General features: G+C 38.8%; 1 protein-coding gene across 1 annotated transcript; it reads left to right on the forward strand.

Moving 5' to 3' along the window:
- The first annotated feature begins 386 nt into the window (after positions 1-386).
- Positions 387-11,976, forward strand: LOC110467025. The gene is made up of 3 exons (XM_021523888.1): positions 387-492; positions 4,453-4,930; positions 10,940-11,976. Exons 1-3 carry the CDS (start codon positions 479-481, stop codon positions 11,480-11,482), a joined length of 1,035 nt encoding a protein of 344 aa, XP_021379563.1. The 5' UTR covers positions 387-478; the 3' UTR covers positions 11,483-11,976.
- Positions 11,977-26,306: the final 14,330 nt, after the last annotated feature.

Below are 26,306 nucleotides of genomic sequence, written 5' to 3' on the forward strand. Positions count from 1 at the left end.
TATTATTAAGCGAATCAAGCTTGACGCAAAAGGCTTTAGAGATATCTTTACGCTTTATTGCAATATCACTAGTTTTTACATAATTTTGAAAGAAACCATGAATTAAACATGTTCTTATAACCTTCATATTTTTTTGTGCTTTAATGAGAACGCACTAATTATGCATGTCACGCGTATATCGTGGTTGGTAAGCTACATTTTATTCTCATTTTGAAAATTACCATAAAGTGTGATACTGTTTGTCATTTGGTAGCTGACTGAGTGGTTTGTCCGACGTGCTAATTGTATTTTAATATCTTTTTGCATACCTATGTTAATATCATTGTCATTAATGTTTCATTTACACATTCATTTATCAGTTTCATTATGTCACCGATTCCCTATCATTTGACGTGTTTGCAAGAAACATAATAAAATAAAATAAAATGTTTTCAGTAAACTAACGTTTAGTGCGCAGGTGGACGATGTGATAGCCGCTATGTCGACAGAAAGGTAAGCCAGAACTAACACTTAATCTTGTTTACAGTTCTTTGTTGTTATTTTGATTAGTTGCAAAAAACGCCACTCCAGCAGTAAAACTTCCTCTCAATACCTAAGTCGGTCTTTTTTTTTTTTATATCTGTCAACCAGTTCTATTATAATTACCACTTAAACAGAACCAATTTGTTGACGAAATGTCCAAATGATTATTTTAAAACAATGCCAACGATTAAGAAATAAACAAAGTTTTTCTGAATAATATTAAGCCAAGCCTCTTAAACCCAGCTAGTATAAATATGTGTCGATCTATCAAGCTAGCATGAAACGAAAATTTGGTTAATTTAACATCTATAATAAAAGTGGAAGCTCTGAGTTTATAAAGCAAGAGTTGTTACTGGATTGTTTACCTAAATAATTATTAAGCTACAATTATATAGTCCTTAGCTATACAATGTAGTTGGTTTGATTAACAGTGGATTCCCTAGCTATACAATAATGCCGGAATAGACCCTAAATTCCTTAGCTATATGATAGCGCCAGCATAAACATTACTAAATGCTTATTGTTACTCAATAATGCTTTAATTAACAATGAATGTATCAGCTTTGTAATGAAACCAGCAACACCACCATTTGCTTGCTTTACACTAAAGCAACGCGTAACATTGGACTCCAAAGTAATATGTAATGACAGAAAAAAGAATGTGTGCATAAAGATTAAATATTCAAAGTTGATATATGTTGTTCACCATGAAACTTCACACAAAAAGTATCGGTACACTCCTTGTTATCATCTTTACTGACTTTGTTTTTGTTGTGTCGATCTTGACAAAAAGAAAAACAAATGTATTCCTGGTGAACGCGTTTGGTAAGCTAGCTATGCCTTGAGTAAAACTGTTGACAACCAATTGGCTGGAATGATTCAGGCTGGTGTTGCCAAAAATGTTGCTGAACGCTTTGGTTTGCATCGGAACACTATTCCATGCATTATGGAGACGTATCCAGCAGTCTGGTTACACCTGGGACTGCATCAAACCAGGAAATCCGTGTGTTACCTCATTACGTCAGGACAATTCCACCCGGGCGGTACATTTGCCAAAGCGTTTCCAAACTAAATTTCGATGGTGAGGTGCATTCCTTACGGAAAATCAGTCCTAAAAACTAAGAGCAATCGCCTGCGTGAACGGCTCATTCGTCCTCGACGTTCAGTCTTCCGCCACGTCCTGCAACGACGCATTCGTATCAAACGGGGTGCAGGAGACATCTACGATATACTAGACGGTATTGGGCGCACATGTCTCAGGCGAGTTTTGGTTCCACTAAGAAAGTAGTGATGGCCACTCCAGAGTGAACTGCACGTTGGAGAGCGTTTTCAGGACAGTTATATCGTGGTGCGATGGTCGGCTTTAGCAGCATAACAGTGAATGCCAGAACGCTTCTGGTGGTTGTTGATGGACATTTGACCGGTGCGTGCACGCTACCACGATGGGATCCAGAAAGCCAACCTCATCCCGTTCGTGCAACAGTATCACATACTGCATGCGTTGTGACTGATTTCCTGACTCATCAGATTGTAGATGTGTTGAATGCATTGCCCGAAGTATCACCTGACCTTGCACCCATCAATCACATACAGAACAACATGCAACTTCGGTTACGTCAACTGCCAATGAGTAAACATTCTGCTCTTTGACTGCCACTTTAATTTCCACACGATTCAGGGGCGGTTGGTCGATATTTTCATGTTGGGTTCCTCACACTATTTTGGGCGGAAACATTTTGCGTTTTGACTTTTCACACTATTCAGGGAGTTGACATTTCCACGATTTGCGTCTTTACACTATTAGATGATTGATTGACATGTAGATATTTTGACTTTCACACCCATTAGGAAGTGGAAATAACGACCCTTGTCTGGCCACACTATTCTTTGAGTCGACATTCGTTTTGATTCTTAACATCCTGTTGACATTTCTGCAGTTAGACTCTTCAAAACTGTTTTAAGGAGACATTTCTGCGTTAAAACTCTTCACGTTATTCCGAGAGAGAACATTTGTGCATTTTGACTCCTCAGATTATAGGAGGAGATATTTATACGTTTAAAGTCTTAACGTTTTGTTTTCACCCTTCATTCTATTTGGGATAGGGGTATTCTCGCGTTTTGACTTATTCATGGTATTCGGAAAGTGTGCTTTTTCACATTTTGATTCTTTTCCGGTGGTAGGGAATCATACTTGTACAAATGGAGAGGCTGACCCTCAAATGGACTAAGGGGCGGGGCAAAGAAGGGGTAATTTGAACATATTGCTTTAAGTGACTTCTCTGTCATAAAACGGTGGATGCCAGCCATATTTGGTTGGAAACATCTTCAGGTGATGGGGATTCAAAATTGCATCAGTTGAAGAACTGACCCCTGCGCTTATTGGTGGGGCCAGAAAGATTTCAGCCCACCATCATCAGATGATGGGCTGATCAAATTGCCCTTGTTATTGGTATTTCTCAAGAGGTACTGAATTGACCTCTCTCAAATTTAATGTGAAAGTTTCCATTTGGTCATAGTTGTTTATGTTTAATTTCTAGACTGACTTGAAAACCAAAATGGCCGACAGGCATCAATCTAGGATTTTGCCAGTTCAAGTTAGTTTGTTGTTACAATTTCTCAGGAGTACATAACGGTGTTTTATTTTGGGACTAATCAGAACAACACGACGGCTACCAGGCAACCACCTTTGATTTTGGTAATTCAGGTTTGTTACCGCTATTTCTCAAGTATTTCTTAACATATCTTTCTCAAATTTCGTATGAATGATCACTTGGTCAATAGTTGTGCTTGTTTCATTTTTGGACCAATCAAGAAAACAAAATAGCCACAAGGCAGCAATCTTGGATTTTGAGAGTTAAACGTTGTTATGAGTTTTTTTAGCTCACGGGGCCGAAGGACCAATGTGAGCTTATGCCATACCGTGGCGTCCGTCGTCCGTCAACACTTTCTTTAAACGACTACTTCTTCTTAACCACTGATTAGAATTTTAACTAAATTTGACTGGAAGCATCCCTAGGTGGTGGGGATTCAAAATTGTACAAATGGTGGGGCTAACCCCCAGAGGGCTAAGGGGCGGGTCAAAAAGGGGGGCAATTTGACTATATTGCTATAAACGACTTCTTCTGTAGAACTATGCCATGAATATCGATCATATTTGGTCGGAAGTATTCATGGGAGGCAGGGATTCAAAATTGTACAAATGGGGGGACTGACCCCCCCCCCCCCAGGGGGCTGAGGGGCGGGGCCAAAAAGGGTTATTTGGCTATATTGCTGCTTTGAGCGACCTCTTCTCTGGAACTAAGAAATGAATATCAACCATATGACTGAAAGCATCCATAGGTGGTGGGGATTCAAAATTGTACAAATGATTGGGCTGATCCCACAGGGGGCTGAGGGCGGAGCCAAAAGGGGGCAATTTGGCTATATTGCTATAAACGACTTCTTCTGTAGAACTATGCCATGGATATCGATCATATTTGGATTCGTATTCATGGGAGGCAGGGATTCAAAATTGTACAGATGGTGGGGCTGACTCCCCGGGCTAAGGGGTGGGGCGAAAAAAGGTTTATTACTTGGAAATGGTTGAGATCCCCACCATACAACCATATATACAATTGCTGGGTATAAAGAGAAGAATGCAGTTATGATATTAGAATAGACCATGTGTTTCTGGAGTACCTTCAGTACTTTGATTATTCGTTATTATATGATTTCATTTTAGGCGTCGCAATTTATAGATTTATGTATTTTGTTCATGACGTCATTATTTTTGATGTCTTACGAGCGTGATTTTGCCTTCGTTCGTTTTATTTCTACCATCACATGGATCTTTAAATTTGTATAAGTATACTTAGACATGTTAATATATTATTATGAACAATGCATTAAGATAAAACTGACTTTTCTTATTAATTTAATTTCTTTTTACAGGTTGCTCGTCATGTTTATCAGACATGTATTCCTGCTCATGTGTCTGTTTGTTCTGACGAATGGTCTAAATTTAGTAGATCTTTTGAGCAAACTGAGAAGAGGAAACCCTGTCGGCGGTCCTACCAATGTTTATGACAGAACTGCCCCTGTAAATACGATGTCGTTTGGGTTCCCCGAAGGTTATAATAATGCAGCATTTCATAGCCACATGATTCAACAAGCGCAACCCAGCGAACTAAAGAGCAATTTCCACAGTCTTCTAAGACAGTTTCGGGCTAGTGGTGGTGCCGGCAGAGATGTCCAGTCCCATCAAAACACTAGGCACAATGCACCAAATAGGCACCCATACACTCCAGCAGTGCAACAGATTCCAAACGGACGACAGTATTCCCCAGTGCCACAGATTCCACAAAGGCGACAGTATTCCCCAGTACAACATGTTCCAACCAGGCAACAGTTGCCGCCTCAAGCACAGCAGGTCAGTGTGTTGTAATCAAAGTATATGTTACCCAGAACATAACCCTTAAACTGCTCTACACACCTTTGTTCAGACCACATTGAATATGCAAATCAGATTTGCTGACTTAACTTAAAAATAGACAATGACCAAGCAAAATATAATTTAATAATTATATATTTTTTTTTGTAAATACAAATACTTCTTATTACCATTAGCACCTACTCGATTATGCAAGTTAAGAAAGTAATTTCTAGGGCTTTAACTTTTAAAGATCTTTTCGATCGGAGAATCTTCTTTCCACTTCTGACCAAACTTTTGAAGTCTGAAAAAGGGTTCTCAAAGTTGAATATGAGAAATAGCTAGTTCATAATAATAATAATTCGAGGTTCTTGAATACCGCTTTATCACAACCTAGTTGGTAGGTCGTCTCAAAGCGGTTCACAAATTATTATCCGTGGTTATAGGGCCTTTGCAACCAGCCGCCAACATCTTTCTCAACTCCCTGGGGAGCATACAGCCGGCGCTGGCATTTCGGCGCTCACAGCTAGCATTCTATATTTCTAGCACTGCCCAACCAAGTACTCATTTACAGCTGAGTAGATTGGAACAAGCGGAATAAAGTATCTTGCTCAAAAATACAACACATTGCCGTGTCGTGACTCGAATCCGCAACCCTTCGGTTACGAGCCCTGCGTCCTACCACTAGACTACCGTGCCTCCCAAACTGTTCATGTACAGAACAGCTGATGTATTGAACAAATAACGGTTCATTATCTCAATATGCTTAAACCCACCGCAAAACATCAAAGTGACCATCTAAAATATTAAAAAGCAGAGCTCAACAACGACAGAAACTTATAATTGATGACTAGACTTCAATTTGTCTAAAAGTGGTAAATGATAGTTAGATTTCAAAACTAATTGGTCAACACGAGTAGAATCCTCCATGATGCGATGGTAAATTTTGATTTGCTAACGCGTACGGAGCAACAAATTTGTATAAACTATCTTCAGATCAATGTAAAAACATGAACGGAATCCACAAGTGTCAGCTAAACTGAAAATCTGTGATAATTTATCGTCCAATTTACAGATAGTTATTTTCAGTGTGAAGTCAATCTCAAAAACGAGTAGAATCTGTGTTAATGAGTTTACGAGTTCTTCACGGTTTCTCATTCATAAATGCTTGTCAGCGTGCCATCTAGAATTTTAGTTTTAGCAAAGGTCTACGTGGAAACTTTAACTTCTTTATGTAAATTGTTAGATTTATTGTGAAGAAAAGCGTTAAGGGATATCGAAATATGTTGGCGGTAAACAAGATGTAAAATTAAAAGGAGGTGTATAATATCGAGATTTTACTGAGAATCAATGGATGTTGGCCATTTTGTTATTGGTTATTTTTGTGAATATTAGCATTATACTGACAACGGGTAGAACCAGTTGTTGTCATTTCTCTTTATGCTGAACGTTAAACAGGGAATAAAAACTACTTTTTTTTAAGCACTTTGGTGTGTCCCGGCCTGGGGACAGATTATATTGTCTTCCTCACATGGGCAACGTTCAACATTACAGCCAAAATGAGGTGTTGCCTAGCAAGGCGTTTGGGAATAAAAGGTAGTTAGAAGTAGAAAGAAATATAAAGATCCCAAATATTGCAATGGGTGCAGCAGATTTATTTGGCCGCTTTTATGTCCCCAAGTTGAGGGCACAAAACCCAATCCAAACATTAGTCGCCTCCTACGATATGCAGTGTGTAACAGCAGGTGTACTCTTTTCTCGATAATAATAATAATAATAATAATAATAATAAATTCTTTTATTTAGACAGGGTAACATATTTAGATTTTCATCTAGTTTACAATATGGCCCTGTAAAACACATTATATATACATACATAAAACAACAGCACATCACGCATACAGAGACATATGACATACAATAAAATAGAAAAAGCAGTTAAATAGTACAATACATTATTAAGACAACCTATTATATTGTATCACTAAATAAATAATCCCCGACCTGCAGGCGTGCGATCAAAGGTGAACACTCCTTACTGGCGAGATTTAATGAGCGTATGGTTACGTGGTACTTGCGACATCATAGAGCAACTTCAGGTCACGGGTCCATATTACTGTAGCAAGTGTTTTGGAGCTTCACTTCGCATATATTTATGGATTTTTTTTAAACGAATGACAGTGTGGTTATTGATATAAACTACACATTATATATACTTCCATACAAATTTAAGCAGGACAGAAATAAAATTACATCAGTGGACAATTGTGATTTGACAGGTATGCAAATAAGATGCACATGCACAGACATAACGGCGGCTAACACTGAATCAAACCCCAATATATAACTGGATTTAAAAAAACCATTAGCGTCACGTAAGAGCTAGCTGAATTATGTTGCACATTGTTGAAATGGGATATCTGGATATAATCCACTTTTATGATCTGAAAATTGTTGACGAACTGTTTGTATTCTTACTTACATATCCAAGATAACGTGGAATTTTTACCAAATACTATTTGATTCTGAGTAAGACGTAGTATTTGTTAGTACGTGGACAAGCAACACTTGCAGTGCAGTTGATTAAGAGGTAATTACATGTAACCGTACCTGCCGTGTAGTTGTTTAAGAGGTAATTTGCAGTGCAGTTGATTAAGAGGTAATTACATGTAACCGTACCTGCCGTGAAGTTGATTAAGAGGTAATTACATGTAACCGTACCTGCCATAAAGTTGATTAAGAGGTAATTACATGTAACCATATCTGCCGTGTAGTTGATTAAGAGGTAATTACACGTAACCGTACCTGCCGTGTAGTTGATTGAGAGGGAATTACATGTTACCATACCTGCCGTGAAGTTGTTTAAGAGGTAATTACATGTACCCGTCCCTGCCGTGAAGTTGATTAAGAGGTAGTTACATGTAACCGTACCTGCCGTATAGTTGATTAAGAGGTAATTACATGTAACCGTACCTGCCGTGAAGTTGATTAAGAGGTAATTACATGTTACCATACCTGCCGTGTAGTTGTTTAAGAGGTAATTACATGTTACCATACTTGCGGTGTAGTTGAATAAGAGGTAGTTACATGTAACCGTACCTGCCGGGTAGTTGTTTAAGAGGTAATTACACGTAACCGTACCTGCCGTGTAGTTGATTGAGAGGTAATTACATGTTACCATCCCTGCCGTGAAGTTGTTTAAGAGGTAATTACATGTACCCGTACCTGCCGTGTAGTTGATTAAGAGGTAATTACCTGTAACATTCCTGCCGTGTAGTTGTTTAAGAGGTAATTACATGTTACCATACCTGCCGTGTAGTTGTTTAAGAGGTAATTACATGTAACATACCTGCCGTGAAGTTGGCTAAGAGGTAATTACATGTAACCGTACCTGCCGTGTAGTTGATTAAGAGGAAATTACCTGTAACATACCTGCCGTGTAGTTGATTAAGAGGTAATTACACGTAACCGTACCTGCCGGGTAGTTGATTGAGAGGAAATTACACGTAACCGTACCTGCCGTGTAGTTGTTTAAGAGGGAATTACATGTTACCATACTTGCGGTGTAGTTGAATAAGAGGTAGTTACATGTAACCGTTCCTGCCGGGTAGTTGTTTAAGAGGTAATTACATTTAACCGTACCTGCCGTGAAGTTGATTAAGAGGTAATTACATGTAACCGTCCCTGCCGTGAAGTTGATTAAGAGGTAATTACATGTACCCGTACCTGCCGTGAAGTTGATTGAGAGGTAATTACACGTAACCGTACCTGCCGGGTAGTTGATTGAGAGGTAATTACACGTAACCGTACCTGCCGTGTAGTTGATTAAGAGGTAATTACCTGTAACATACCTGCCGTGTAGTTGATTAAGAGGGAATTACATGTTACCATACTTGCCGTGTAGTTGATTAAGAGGTAATTACATGTAACCATACCTGCCGTGTAGTTGATTAAGAGGTAATTACAGGTAACCGTACCTGCCGTGAAGTTGATTGAGAGGTAATTACACGTAACCGTACCTGACGTGTAGTTGATTAAGAGGTAATTACCTGTAACATACCTGCCGTGTAGTTGATTAAGAGGGAATTACATGTTACCATACTTGCCGTGTAGTTGATTAAGAGGTAATTACATGTAACCATACCTGCCGTGTAGTTGATTAAGAGGTAATTACCCGTAACCGTACCTGCCGTTTAGTTGATTGAGAGGTAATTACATGTTACCATACCTGCCGTGTAGTTGTTTAAGAGGGAATTACATGTAACCGTACCTGCCGTGTAGTTGATTTAGATTTAAGAACATGTAACAATACTATACTGGGCCGTGCAGTTAGTAATTACATGTTACCATACCTACCGTGTAGTTGAATAAGAGGTATTTACATGTAACCATACCTGCCGTGTAGTTATTTAAGAGGTAATTACATGTTACCATACTTGCCGTGTAGTCGATTAAGAGGTAATTACATGTAACCGAACCTGCCGTGTAGTTGTTTAAGAGGTAATTATATGTTACCATCGTGTAGTTGATTAAGAGGTAATTACACGTACCCGTACCTGCCGTGTAGTTGATTGAGAGGTAATTACATGTTACCGTACCTGCCGTGGAGTTGTTTAAGAGGTAATTACATGTAACCGTTCCTGCCGTGTAGTTGTTTAAGAGGTAATTACTTGTTACCATTCCTGCCGTGTAGTTGATTAAGAGGTAATTACAGGTAACCGTACCTGCCGTGAAGTTGATTAAGAGGTAATTACATGTTACCATACTTGCGGTGTAGTTGAATAAGAGGTATTTACATGTAACCATCCCTGCCGTGTAGTTGTTTAAGAGGTAATTATATGTTACCATACCTACCGTGTAGTTGAATAAGAGGTATTTACATGTAACCATGCCTGCCGTGTAGTTGTTTAAGAGGTAATTACATGCAACCGTACCTGCCGTGTAGTTGATTTAGATTTAAGAACATGTAACAATACTATACTGGGCCGTGCAGTTAGTAATTACATGTTACCATACCTACCGTGTAGTTGAATAAGAGGTATTTACATGTAACCATACCTGCCGTGTAGTTGTTTAAGAGGTCATTACATGTAACCGGACCTGCCGTGTAGTTGATTTAGATTTAATAACATGTAACAATACTATACTGGGCCGTGCAGTTAGTAATTACATGTTACCATACCTACCGTGTAGTTGAATAAGAGGTATTTACATGTAACCATTCCTGCCGTGTAGTTGTTTAAGAGGTAATTACATGTAACCGTACCTGCCGTGTAGTTGATTTAGATTTAATAACATGTAACAATACTATACTGGGCCGTGCAGTTAATTACCATTTAATTGTAGACACACGTGAATGTGTTCCACCGATTAATGTCTAGTGTCAATCAAACTGTCCCTGTCACAAACATTCATGAACAAAATGACAGCTTAAAATAATATATCATTGAAAGATTGCTTTAAATGCTTTGGCAGAAATTGGGAAACAAACATGAAAATGGCCCCTTTCGTTCCCATTTTAGATGACTGATTTTGTAATTTTGCTCAAATGATACCCCTTTGGATTGGGTATTGAATGAAGCTACACTATGTTTTACACATCTGGTGACCTTGTACAGCCCTCAAAGAATGAATATCCAATAGGCTGATCATTTGAATATCGAGAGAGAGGGTTTAGACGAGTACACGTATTGCATCATACAACCGTAGCGTATGAAATTATGAAAACCGTGGCCAAAAGTATTTAAAATTGATAAAAAGAAAGTAAGGAATAAGTAAATTTGTAATGTTTCGGTGACTTCTTCCGCTGTCCCCTGAATTCATCCCCCCCTCCCCCCTCAACCCACCGCCACCGTCACTGCTACCCCCACCACACACACACACACACCCTCACACACACACCCTCTCATCTACACACATCATCTAACATCCACCCCAAGCTATCTCGGAATTTGATTACATGCATTATGAGCTACTGACGTTTTAATCAGTGCATATTTTTTTTCTCAGAAACGGGGAGGAAGTTGGATGACTACAACATCAAACCAGAACCCTCCTGCAAGACAACAGTTCTATCAAGGGTTCACACCGAAACAAGTAACGGTACCAAACCAAAACAGGGCACAGATAACACGAACAACTGGATTCACGCGGGAGCAAGCGCCCGTTACTAACTATGGCAGAGCACAGGTCTCACAACAAACTGGATTCACGCGGGACCAAGTACCAGTACCCAACCTTAGAAGAGCACAGATCCCACGAACAACTGGATTCACGCAAGAACAGTTACCCTTGTTTAACAACGTCAGAGGACAGATCGCACGACAAAGTGGTTTCACGCAGAAACACACAACCACATCAAGCCAAAGAGGGGTACAACAGTTCCCGCGTCAAAAAGGACTCAACCAGAAACACATAACCAAATCTAATCATGGCGCGATACGACAGTTTGTATCCAAAATGAAGAGCCAAGTGTTGCCAGGAACCAGCTTTGGTCGAATACCTACCAAACCCAGGTACACAGTTCCCGATATCCGACCGAGGCAATTTTAAACATGGACACGTCAGAGTAGAGCCTCTTGGCCAAAATCATACTTCAGTCGCATCTGTATGGCCTTATTTAAACTTAGTTGCACTTTAGTTGATCCTAAACCGAAGGAACATGCAGAGGCGAAATATAGAGAACATATGAAGAGGATCTAATGCAACGGTGATAAAACATAAACAGACGTAGGCTTGGTATGGTTAACACATGAAAGGCGCCAGTGAAATAAGCATGTGGAAGTACGAGTAAAATCTAGGAGAATTTTTTTGACATAAATCGAACTATTGGAGCTTTCTCAAAATATTTACCATGCTGTTCACCATAGGTATTGTTTTCCGATACTAACCTGTGACTTTGATTGATTCAAGAATAGCATTACTAAACCTTCTTGTGGCTTTTACTTTGTTTCTTGTAATCTGTTCGTCAGTGTATGGATATTGAACATACTCTATGTAATATATAATTGTGCTGAAACCAAATACAAATAATAGTGTCTACTTGATTTATGTTCCATGTCTCAATCAGATCAACGCAAGATACAATTCTGAATAGATGTAAACTTGGACTTTAATAAGGAGATCATTGAACAAAGTAAAGGTAAGCATCCCCTTCTTCAATCGACGACACCCGTCATGTAAGTGGAGGATTTCTTCGAGGACTGTCAGGCGTCAAAAACTGGGCGTAACAACCTATACGCAAAAAAACACGCAGTTGCGTACACATCGTACCGGCAAAAAGAAAAGAAAAGAAAGATAGAGGGGACTAGGCGAGAATAAATAAACCCAGAGAGAAAATGAAAGCATAGTTTTAGTTTAAGTGGAGACTAGGTGGAGACATATTCGTTATCGACACATGAGAGGGTGGTAAAGGGGGGTCTGTGCACGAGAATAATAAAAGGGCAAGCACGTTGCAAGAAAATGACACTTAACCGCCTTCTAATAAACGTTCCGGAACTTTTCGGCTCACTCAAGCTTCACCTTAGTTACAAGCGTTACGTTCACCTGGTTATTTTTTCTCAAAATGCCAGCCTTCTTATTAACGGAAACTCGAAGTAGTCCAGGACCTGGACCACCATATCATGATGTTTTTTTCAAATGACATAGTCCAACTTACTAATGAGGTTAAATATGATGTGTTTACCAAAACATGGACCGACGTTCATATGTTTTTGTTCCCAGTAAGGTTAATGTTTTAGGTCCGAATGTTCTTAAAGAACGTCCGTTATCCCTATAAGCAAAATGCGAATCGACAAGATATTGATTGGGGTGTGTCAGACATTTTTTTTAGCTTACCTGGTCCGAAGGACCATGGTGAGCTTATGCCATATCGCAGCGTCCGTCGTCCGACTAAATTTTGACTAAATTTGGTCTGGAGCATCCTTAGGCCAAGGGGACTCAATTTTTTATAAACGGTGGGTGTGGCCCCCCTTGGGGCAGATGAACGGGGCCAAATAATGGAAATACAGGTAAACCCTTTAAAATCCTTCTACTACCGAAGGCATTAAGGGATTTTATCCTAATTTAGTCTCGAGCATCCTTTGGTCAAGGGGACTCAATTTTGTATAAACAGTGGGTGTGGCCCACCTGGGGGCAAAGGCGCGGGCCCGAATAGGGGAAATAGAGAGTAAACCTTTCTTCTTCTATCGTAGGGATTAAGAGATTTTATAATTATTTAGTCTAGAGCATCCTTGGGCCATGGGGACTCTATTTGGCATAAACAGTGGTTGTGGTCCCTCTAGGGGCAGAGGGGCGGGGCCGAATAGGGGAAATAGAGGTAAAACCTGTAAAATCCTTTTTCTACCATAGGGATTAAGGGATTTTATTCTAATGTAGTCTGGAGCATCCTTGGGTGTAGGGGACTCAATTTTGAATAAACAGTGAGTGTGGTCCCTCTGGGGGCAGAGGTGCGGGCGGAATAGGGGAAATAGAGCAAATTCTTTAAAATCCTTCTTTTTCTTCTGTAGAAGCGACAGGATATTGTCCAAATTTGGTATGAAGCAACCTTTGGTGAAGGGGAACCAACTTTGTATAAACGGTTGGCCTGACCCCCCTTGTGGCAGAGCGGCGGACCCAACAGGGGGTATAGAGGAATAGCTTTAATATTCTTTTTCTTCTGTAGGGATGAAGATATTTTAACCAAATTTGAAGAGTAGCATCCTATGGGGAAGGGAAATTTATTTTATATAAATGGTGGGTCTGAATTCCCTGGAGCCAGAGGGGTGGGGCCCAATAGGGGTAATTTAGCAAATTCTTTAAAATTCTTCTTCTGTAGGAATAACAGGGTTTTGACCATATTTGGTCTAAAGCATTCTTTGGTGAAGGGGACTATATTTTGTATAAACGTTTGGTCTGACCCCCCCGGGGAAGAGGGGAGGGGCCCAATAGGGGAAACTTCGCAACTTCTTTAAAATACTTCTTCTTTTGTAGGAATGACAGGATTTTGTCCAAATTTGGGACGAAGCACCCTTGGGTGAAGGGGAACCAATTTTGTATTACCTGTGGGTTTTAACCCCTTGGGGCAGAGGGGCGGGGCCATATAGGGAAAGTAGGAAAATAGCTTTAAAATCCCTCTTCTCCTGTAGGAATGNCCCCAATAAGGGATATAGAGGAATAGCTTTAATATCCTTCTCCTGTAGGAATGACAGGATTATGTCCATATTTGGTCTAAAGCATCCTTGGGTGAAGGGGAACTCATTTTTTATCAACGATGGGTCTAACCCCCCCCCCCCCCCCCCCCCCCGGGGCAGAAGGGCGGGCCAAATAGGGAAAATAGAAAATATATGTTTAAAATCCTCCTTTTTCTGTAATACATGTACAGCAACATCCGGTTATTTCAACTTCAATTTTGCTTCTGCCAATCTATAACATGTTGAATGAGGTATGCTATACTGATTGAGATATCATGATATCCGATTAAATACTTAACCGGCCATCAAGAATGATACCAACCAACCCTATGCAATCCGAAATGGAAACGTAACCCATCGTTTAACAAGAAGCCCAGAGTGCCTGTATCGTTCACATGGAAATGTAAAACCATTGATGTACAGCCAACTTTGACTAGAAATCGTGTACACTAAAGAAACCAACCCAATGCACCAGCAGAGACTCCCTCCGAACATTGGAAATGAAATATGTATCGCCATTTTTGGATCTTCTAAATTTAGAATTGGAAACTCGCCTTACCACCGCAGAACTAAGATACAAGGATCAACATCTGATTCCGAAGAGAATTAGTCAGTTGAGTCCAATTTTATGCAATGACATTTTTAAACGTATGAAATTGAGCTGACAATTTCAAGGGACGAGTTTCAAGCAAAATAAAAACGGTGGAAGGCGAAGTGGATGGACGATGAAAGTGCCCCCAATGATCTACATGAGACATTAAGACCTTCATCCTGGAATTTTTCTGTATTAAATTCTTTGCCTGTATGCCGGTATCAACTGCCACTGCAGAAATATCATTTAGTATTATTGAGGTGTGTAAAAACGTACCTACGGAATAATATGACCACACAAAGAATGCCAGGATTAGGTCTTCGGAATACTTACCAAAAGTAACAAAACTCTATATTGAAACAGTTAAGTTCAGAAAATTTTAATATTATATTATATTGCAAAAAGTAACTAAGACTGTTGAAATAAAATGTTTCCCAACAAGAAACATTCGAGCGATACAAATCAATACACGAAGTGTATATTGTTAACGAAGAGAAATTCAAATAGTAATATTCGAAGAAAGAAAATATCAAGGGTTTCATTTGAAAATATAGAAATAGAACATTTAGTACAGGATAGGAAAATATGCTCACCTGTTATATATATATGATGGTGAAAGTTTTCAAGTTAATAGTAAGTGACGTCGAAAAGTAACGAGATACGCATATTTTGGTTAATTCAAGAGCTGTTTTCCTCAGTCAAAGGCATGCGAACAGATATGCGTGTGGACTTACAATCAGTATCTTAAAGCTGACTGTGCAAGTAAAAAAACTTTCGATTGAGATTTAATTAAAAAAAAAAAAAAATGTTTTTGTAGAGAAAGGGACAGAAAATGATTTGTTTATGTAGAGGAAGGACAAAAATGATTTGTTTATGTAGAGGAAGGACAAAAAATGATTTGTTTATGTAGAGGAAGGGACTAGTTGACGCAAAGAAAGGGACAGAAAGGGATTAATTTACGTAAAGAAAGGAAAGAAAGGGATTTGTTAATGTAAAGGAAAGGACAGAAAGGGATTTGTTAATGTAAAAGAAAGGACAGAAAATGATTTGTTTACGCAGAGAAAGGGACAGAAAATGATTTGTTTATGTAGAGGAAGGGACAGAAAATGATTTGTTTATGTAGAGGAAGGGACAGAAAATGATTTGTTTATGTAGAGAAAGGGACTAGTTGACGCAAAGAAAGGGACAGAAAGGGATTTGTTAATGTAAAGGAAAGGACAGAAAGGGATTTGTTAATGTAAAAGAAAGGACAGAAAATGATTTGTTTATGCAGAGAAAGAACAGAAAGGGATTTGTTTATGTAGAGGAAGGGACAGAAAATGATTTGTTTATGTAGAGTAGGACAGAAAGGGATTTTTTAATGTAGAAAAGAGAAAGAATAGGACTTGTTAATGTAGAGAAAGGACAGAAAGGTATTTATTAATGTAGAAAAGAGACTTGCATGGAAACGAGTATAGGTATCGCTGGGTTTAAAACGCGCATTACATGTCAAACTGGTTATCATTTGTTCAACGTGTGCAGGTCACACTACTGAACTATAAAAATAGAACACTTTCACTATCTGTTACCAACATTTTTCATCAGATCAGTTGAATAAAATGGAAATGTCATGCATCAAAGATATCGTTTATCTGAGAAAAGTGGAAATAAAGGTAAAATACGAAGAATTAAAATATCTAATGGACAATCCCTGCCCCCTCCCCCTAAAAAAAAAAATCAAACGGCTCTGACAGAAATTATCATACAACTAACGCTAATGCCTATATATGTTTTCCCGCTAGTAATAAGATTCTGTGTGGAAGCAGTACTAATTTCAATGTTTTCCATGAGAACGGTTTAAATTTCGCATTGATGACTCACACCTGGGATTGGCGCATTTTGCACGTGTTTTGCTAGCAACGCGTCTACACGACGAAGCTTTTTAACGTCCATTGTCAGCTTTAATCCCCGACATATTGAGCTCGTAACTAATGGCAAGTATTACATAGTGGTCTCTTACCACACAAAAGATGTAAACCAAGGGCTTGGTAAAGCACCAAAAGAAATGTAACTATTAGCTGCATCACGTCCCTGCAACCTTGCAACTTAAGAAGCTGCTCTTGGGAAAAGCCATTTTTTTTTCTTGAACCATCCCTTATTAAAAAGAGGAGAACATGAGAAGAAAAAACTGCAGAGAAAATGATATGTCCGTGTGCTCTTATTTTTGTTTTTGATTTAGCTTTTTTCTTCTAAGATCAGTCAATCATAAGAATTTAACCAAAATGTGATTTTTTGTGAAATATATCATTTGATCGTAAGCACAATTGATAAAAGCAGTATTTTCTTCTTTAATACGGAAGTAAAAAGCATTGGAAAAAAAGCCAGAAAGGCACTTCATGTTTCCCTTACCCCTTCTTTCTTAATTCAAAATCGTTATTTTGTCAACAATTTGTGCTGATCGTTAAGATTGATATAAAAGTTCTTAATACTAGCTTTTCTTAATATTCACTGGATTGAAAGAAAATGCTATTCTCTTCTTAAAACACGAATAAAATAGGAGGTCGCTGTGGGTTTTTTTTGCCGTATTGTTTTTTGTGTTACAATCTGATTAAAATCATTTGTTACATGGCTCTGCATGAACATCTGAATGTGCTGCGGTCAGGGTCACGTTCAAGTGACCTTTAGATGAACCAATCAGAGGCGCGCTGGCAAAGGTTTGCCAGCGAATCGGAATATCATGGTTGATAGATAAATAGCGAGGGGTATCGAACAGATTAGTTTTCCAAAACAAATATGGCGGCGGGGACTGATGTTTCTACGACGCCAAGGAAAACGTACCCATTGGGTAATAATTGCGTAGGCAACACCGCTATACAGTCTTTCTTCTCTAATAAAGCTTCGAATATCTTTTTCTGTTCGAGTTTCAGACGATCAATCTTAAATAACTCCAGAACTTTCGCATCATTCTCATCAATGTCCACCACATTTGTGACAACTCCGAGCACCCTTTTGAAAGAGGGTCTCTGATTGGTCAAAATTTAATGAGTATTTAAAAATATAAAGGTCACCTGAACGTGACCCTGACCGCGGCACACTCAGATGTTCAGGCGTAGTACGAAGTTAACGAAGCCATGTAACATATGATTTTAATCAGATTGTTTGTTTAATTTCTAATCTTTTGCAGGTTTAAAAACATATCAACTTGACCTGGTATAAATGAGTATTAAAATTCAGACCAACTTTCGAGGGAAAACTTATCCAAGTATTCATGTTAAGCGAGTTCCCATGTTTGGTATGACATTTGATATAGTGTTTGGTCAAATATATGAGGCTATCGGAGTCGTTGACTTTTCCGATAGTTAACGTCTATAAACAGTCAATGAATGACAAGGATAATTATATAAAATAAAAAAAAATAACGATTTGTTCATATTCACTAATAATTTACAATAAACACACATGCAAACAGAAAGAAAATCTAGTGTAAACTTCATGCTGTCTCCGAACTCGTGCCGATAGAAATTTCAATGCAGAAATGAAAGAGCGCAAGTCTTTTCACAAATCACTGTATTGAAGCGTACACATGATGATTTTAATGAGTACACGCATAAACAATACCCTTCGTATATTAATACATTAAAGAATTAGTCTATCCATTGATAACACATTTGATAATATCAATTATGTCAGATCCTCGCGGATGATGTCATCTGATAATCACAGAGTTGTGTGGATCTTGGCAGCTTTGTTGGGACGGGTCCCCATGTATCACAGCCTTAAGGATGTTGCAGGTGTTTGTGGCCATATCTGTAATTGGTATTACAGGGTCACTGTCATCAAAGGATTCGGTGTCGTTCTCACCGATGTTAATTCCCTTACTCTCTGTGGCGTATGTGGTTCGTTTCAGGTACCATGCGCACCGTGGTTCACTTACGTACTATGGTATCTACGTGTCTACTATATTGTTATTAAAATATGACGTTTCACCAACATGCATTGTTATAGTCGTCTGTAAAAGAATCCTACAAACAGATAACAAACGAAACACTCTCGAGAACCTCATCTACAATGTCGTTGTCAGTCATGGAGGCACGGTAGTCTAGTGGTATGACGCTGGGCTCGTGACCACAGGATTGCGGGTTCGAGCCACGGCATGGCACTCTGTTGTATCTTTGAGAAAGATATTTTACTCCGCTTGTTCCAGTCTACTCAGTTGTACATGAGTACGTGGTTGGGTAGTGCTAGATTTGTTGGGTGCAGAAATGGCAGCACCGGCTGTATGCTCCCCAGGGAGTTGAGAAAGATGTTGGCTGGTTGCAAAGGCCCTATAACCACGGATAGTAATTTGGGAACCGCTTTGAGGCGACCTACGAACTAGGTTGTGATAAAGCGGTATATAAAAACTTCCAATTATTATTATTTATTATATGGTGGCGCTAGTCCGGAGATCATCCTCAGCTGATGTGTAGTGGCTAAATGGTATTGGTAGGCGCAGCAGATGTGCAAGAGGGATATCATCTTTATCATGTGTCTGAAGTAAGGTGCTAACTTCGACAGAGTTTTGATGTAGAATAATACTGATGTGTATGACTTCTACACCCATGTGGGCACAATCAACATTCATGTTCGCGTTACCGGAGAGTCGTGGTTATCCCTGCGAACAGGCTTAAATAGCAGATTTTGTTCGACATCCTCAGTTCTTTTGTCCAAGCTAGTTTCCAAATATCATCAAGGACAGTTTTACTAGAATCTGTAATCTGTAAAGAGAATACAGCGAATACAGTTGGGTTCTAACATGTTGGATACCAATTGGAAAACCTTATCTAGTGTTTCAGACATATGAGAGTTTAAAAACAAAAACAAAAACAAAAAGAAAATCTAAAGAACAGCAACAGAATACCGAAATGTTTGATTCGTGAACGAATCAAATACAGTGTGGTTCAAACATGATGGACATCCATTGGTTTCTCTAGTTGTAATGGCGATGTCCATAAGACTTACGTCTCCTTTGAAGAATGAACAAAAAACATTAATATGATTCCATCCTGAACTTCGCAAAAAGATTCTACAGATTCAAAACAATCATTACAGCGATATAGCACTGCAGTGCTAAGAAGTCTTAAATATCATTCCTTTCCTATGTCTATGGTTACGCGATACCAAATATAGGGTATTTGATTAGATGAAACATTTCCTCTAAAACATGTCTTTTTTAACGTCCTATTAACAGCTAAGGTCATTTAAGGACGTGCCTCCATGTGTGTAGTGTATGCGTACTTGCGTGTGTGTATGCAGGAGACAGGGTTTGTTGGTGGGCTTGCCTCCTTGTGATAGCGCGGATCTGAAGCAGAAGACTTTAATTTCTTCCAGAACATCTGGTCTTATTTTTCTTGTAATTTATCAAGGGCTTCCAAGTAAATATGTCTATCATATTCTGCCCTAGTTTGTTAATTTTGCAAAACAATGTGATGCTAAATATGACAGTGTATAATAAATTCAACAACAGTCCCTATGGGCCTGAATAGCTCACCTGGTATAGGTTTCACACTAGTTACCTTCAAAGTGGACCAAGTGTGTACATACTAAAATGAGCTAAATTGAGCAACAGGCCAAATATCATCACCCTGAACATTTTGTTACTAAGAAAAACAAATTAACATTTGATTCCTGTGACATTAAAATCTAATTGAAGTCTATCATATAACAAACTTTGTAGCACTTCATTAAAGCACACTACTGGCCAAATATATTCATCCTGGACCTTTTGGTATTCAGGAGAAGTGGTTGAAGTTTATTGTAAACATTCCAGCCAGAGGTGTTGATAAAATGCTTTTAGAAGTTGATCTACCCTCGCAAAGGCATCTATTCTACCGAAACAACAGGATGACGTAGTGGAGGAGGCAAATGGCTGGCTAATGGGAGGCAACGCAACATTAGACGCTACAAGGAGGCAACGAGATGGAGAGAAGAAAGCGCGATAGATACACTGAAAGGCGTATGAGAAGTTCTTTTCACACAACCAATAATATTTTCTATGTGACGTTTCGATGACTAGTACGATCATAATCCGTACTTACCAACCCGAAGAAAATGTGTAGAAATACACTGAGAGACTGTATAGGAAAGATGACAACTACTACTACCGTTTGATGACCTAGGAGATCACGATCAGAGAAATAAAAAGGGATGAGCTTCACGTTGTTTACCTACAATGTTTAGTCTTTACTTTTACCTGAACAATCACTTTCTTTACTCTAACATACTTAATTGCTATAGCACCTAACGTTATTTCTGTGATAGCACCTAACGTTATTTCTGTGGTAGCACCTAACGTTATTTCTGTGATTGCACCTAACGTTATTTCTGTGATAGCACCTTACGTTATTTCTGTGATTGCACCTAACGTTATTTCTTTGATATTTCTTTATTTTATCCTTTCAGATACCATCATTGTGGAAAAATATTCACTCATTTCATCGAATTTAGTATCTGCGTCATTATATTCACGACTTATTTATATATTTTTTGAAAGGAAAGCATATTTTGTATGTATACGATACTAAAATTTCCAAAACTTTATACAGGAAATTTACAAATGTATACTAAGGATACAACACTTATGGGTGTTGCTTGTAGAAAAATCGCATGATTCTGCTAAGCCACCGACGAGGAGTTGTGACGCATAAATCAAATCGAAAATAAATATTCCTTTTCCAAGTGATTTCTATTATGATGAAGAAACACACTCGCACAGTCACAAACAACTTTTTCTTTACTGGAAAAAAGGTTGTGAACATATTTCATTTGACCGCATTTTATTAATACACGCGGCCAGTATAGTGTTAAATTCGCTTTATAGAACCGATGACATTAAACGTGCGGTATGCTCGCAGTAAATTGCAAGAGATCCAGGGAACTGCACAGTCTCCGTTACTTGACCTTCGCTGATTGCATTACTTAACGGAGAATGTGAATGTTATATATACACGTGCACAATGCACGAAACCACGGTCCACATGTACTTAACATTAGTTTAGAAACAAATCGCAACCTTAACGAGTGTTTCAAGAAGAGGAGTGAACCGAGGGTGGTCCTGACTATCCGTGTTTGTGTACAGAGCGCCTGTGCCTTTCATAGAGTTAGGGTAGGATTTCGACTGCATGTATTTGACATGCATTTTAACACCCATGAACATGCTAGTGTGGCCATTAGGTGACGCCATAATACAAATATTCACAACACGTACTATTTTTTGACAGAGCATGCATGATATAAAGGTTCCAGACAGCATCCCTGATTATCCTGCACTGCGTGACGTAACATTAATAACAGCGATATTACATTGGTGTTTGTATGTAGCAAAATATCACAGGATCATTTTTATTCTTCGCCTGTACCTACTTTAGCTAACACATGTTCGGAAAATCGATTACAAAATTAATTTTTAATTTTCGAACTACACATGGCGTAGGCTACATTTTGTATCTGGCTACTAGTCACACGCTAGTTAGCCAAAGACCGTATATAAGTGTTACCCTCCTAGCCCCAAAGGCTGGGTAAAAACAACTTCATAGACTTTTTAGGGTCTTCTGTATTTATTATTTCCACAGAAACCTATTCACAAAAAGATACGAAACTAAGACTCAGTTACAATATACATATACAGTTACTTTACGAATACGATGGACATGACTACATATATATTATCACAGGTATTATTATATCATTACATTAATAAACACTATGAATAAAATATTATGAGACTTACCAGGGACCTGGGAAGGATAGACACTGTCCGTCCTGCTCGGCAGCATTGTGTGAAGTGAATCAGGGTGGTGACGTGCGCGTACATATACGACACACGGGGTGGCGTAAATATGTAAATACTCGTGCAGAACACTCTCTCACAACACTCAACGTTCAGGTTATGACACGAGTACGGGACAGACAACACGTGGACACTGTGTGACTTAGTGCAAAGAGTACACCCTGTTACATACTTTCCCGCTTTGATGAATGACACCTGACATTCCCAAGATGTACCCAGTGTTTTAAATTAATTGAACTGGTTACACCATAAGACTTACACAAGAACATACTATACCGTATACGTATGATATGGGTCAAAGAAGTAATATAGACGGTAAAATCCCATATAACACTGGATTCTAATGGAGGTATGTCCGTAGGATTCGAATTACTTAAAATAGTATATGGGGCAAAGAAGTTAATTCCAACAGTGTGGACAAGTTTAGGTTGTCTTTAACTGTTCTGTTTCACTGTGTCTTGATAAAGGAGCGGATCGCTCCGAAAATTTGACAACCTAAACTTGTCCACACTGTTGGAATTATAGGTGTGCATATACTCTACTGGTACCAATACTAGGCACTCCTTATATATGCAATATAATTACTACTTTCACAAAAGACAAGGAGATTTATTGAGGAATTCCAACTCTGCGAGCTAGTTTAGTATATCCATAAAGGACAAATTATTCAATAATTCCATCCATAGCTTTACTCACAATCCCTAAGCTTACCACTGGATAGGCTCAAAGTCAAAAGATATGGTCATAATCAGGGGTAACCAATATTAATAAAACAAAATCGTAGAGCGATAAAACCATGGCAAAAATATATAGCAAACTCCTAACTGTGACACAGCTAAAGTGGTTGGGGGACCCCCTACCTACTCCAGGAGATTGTAAATAACGAGCCATTTGCAACATGCAAACATAATTATGTAAAATGACAATTGAGTAAAATCCGGATAAAAACTATCACATTCAGTGTTAACATTTTATAGTTCATACAAAAATTTCACCAGATCTCGTTTGCCCAACCTGTTGAGAGAATACTTTACAGCGAGGCTCCATAGTAGGAACTTCTAGGGGTATAGAATTGAAGTATATCAACATATTCCGTTGTAAGGTCCATTTACGTCCCTTTCCCGTTTCCTGTTGCACTTCATATACAGAAATATCACTATTGGATATGTTAATAACCAGATAGGGTTCCTGTTCCCACTTATCCGCCAACTTGTTTTTTCCCTTCAGACCGACCTCCCTTACTAGGACACGGTCCCCTCTTTCTAGTTTTGTCTCACCGACTAACCTGTCATAGCGATTCTTATTGCGAGCAGAAACTTTAGCGGCCTCAGTACCAGCAACCATGTAGGCATATTTCATCCTTTCTCTAAGCTTACTGACGTACGAGGTATGGTCTGCTGCCCCTTGTTCACAAGGGTCTGTTCCGAGGAAAGCGTCAACAGACAGGCGAGGATGCCAACCAAACATTAAAAAATGTGGTGAAAATCCGGTGTCATCACTCTTTGAGGCATTATAGGCTTGGACTAATGGCGCTACATATGATTTCCAATCCACTTTCTGATCCTCCTTTAGGGTTGCAAGTATACCAAGGAGTGCGGTTGAAGTGTTCCGCCGACCCATTCCCCATGGGATGGTAGGGTGTGGTTCTGGTCTTATGAACTCTTGCGATCTTACAGAGCTCTCTAATGATTTCGCTTTCAAAGTTACGACCCTGATCACTACGGGGACGTTCAGGGAAACTGTAAAAGGCTATGCAGTGCTCATATAATGCCTTAGCAGTTGTGAGTGCCGTCTGATTTCGACAAGGCACCGCCTGAGCGTACCTGGTAAAATTATCAGTAATCACCAGAATACTCTCATAACCACCCTTGGAGGGCCCCAAGCTGCGAAAGTCAATACAGACTAACTCCATGGGTCTAGTTCAGCTTGTTGCCTCACCGGCATTTTACGTCTTATGTAACGTCCACAGTTCTCAACTCTGTTGTTTACATCTTTCTCCATACCAGGCCAGTAGAACCTCTGTCTAGCCAATCAAAGAGTTTTTTCCTTGCCTTGATGACCTACATCGTCATGGACCCCTTCCAGGGCTAAGGCATGATACTGCTTTGGTAGCACCAGTTGTTTCATTTCATGACCATCCAGGGAAGCGGTTCTGTATAGTACCCCATCATGTAGACTGAACCTGTTCCATGTCCTCATAAGTTTTGTACATATGGGGACTCATTCTTTCGGTTATTCCCCCTGGGATGGAAACCGGTTCTCTTGAGGTCTATAACCCTGGCAATTTCTTTATCCTCCTTTTGCTGTTTTTGCCAATATATTGTGCTCAAACAATCATCTGAATGTACATTCTCACTGGCAACATGAGAAACCCATCCATCAGGGTATGAACAGGGGGCACTAATGACTTGCAAAACAAAAAACAAAAAAACAATTGTAGCAATTTCTCTGTTTAATATATCATTAGGGCATTGCTTTCCTATTACTAATTAATTATGATTGACTTTTTAATATGAGCATTGTATAGCTAAAAATATCAATTAAATATTTATATGTAATTGAAACATACATGAAATTATCTCCCCTATACCATCTGCTATATATATATATATATATGTCTATGCTACTTATTATATATGATTTGCATCAATATTTTCTTACAAACCATTTCATTCATCTTTGTCTTTGTCATGTCAAGCTAAGGAGAGAATTTATATAGGCCTAGCCTGCTGTTCAATCCTATTGTTTACTCAACAAAATATGATGAAATGAAAAACCCATTCATTATGATCCGTAACACTATCAATCAGTGGAGCTACAATAGTTGCGGACTGGCATACTGCTTTGACAACATCAGAATTACAGAAAGATATGCGGGAGAGACCATCTGCATCGGCATTGTTTTTCCCAGCTCGGTATGTCAATGTGAAATTGTAATTTGCTAGAGCAGCAACCCACCTATGGCTGGTGGCATCCAGCTTAGCTTTAGCTAGCACATATGTGAGGGGGTCATTGTCTGTGACAACCTCAAACGTATTACCATAGAGGTAATCATGATACTTGTCAGTAACCGCCCATTTCAGCGCTAGAAATTCAAGCTTATGAGCTGGGTAGTTGCGCACACTTGGTCTGAGCCCTCGACTCGCATATTCGATGACCTTTTCCTTACCCTCGTGATTCTGGTAGAGTACTCCACCCAAACCAGTACCACTAGCATCTAAACAAGCTTGGTGGTGATTGTAAAAGCAAAAGTATAAATTAATATATTATGAAAAACTAGTTTAATTACTATTTATAATTAATTAATAAAGATGAATGTCAACATTGGCAACAAAGTCAACATTGATAACAATTTATGTTCACAAGCAGAAAACTGTAAATATAGTCAAATGTACATAACAATATACAACGTACACACATAAGATCAATGAAAAAAACCCAGACAACACATGTATTTTAAACGAAAATTAAGGCCGAACTCACTAGTAAGGCAGTTTTTTTCATTACCTGAACAACAAAAATTATGAAATGTTTCTGACAAACTTCTTCTATTGTGGCTACCTTGGTTTTCTTATTTAGCTTAACACTTAAGATAACATTTTTAACTCATTCACCCCTGAAATTTCATAATGAACTATTCCAATCTTTGAATTAGAAGAGTTCAAATGTATCTTCAGGGGTGAATGAGTAAAGAGAATTTCAGAATCAGCCAATGAAAACATCAGCAAAATAGATAAGCAAATGCTGACCATCACTTTTCCAGCGCTGTGATTGGCGGACTAAATGTGTGTCACGTGACATATCATG

The sequence above is a fragment of the Mizuhopecten yessoensis genome, unplaced genomic scaffold (assembly GCF_002113885.1).
Source record: "Mizuhopecten yessoensis strain PY_sf001 unplaced genomic scaffold, ASM211388v2 scaffold11153, whole genome shotgun sequence".
NCBI lineage: Eukaryota > Metazoa > Mollusca > Bivalvia > Pectinida > Pectinidae > Mizuhopecten > Mizuhopecten yessoensis.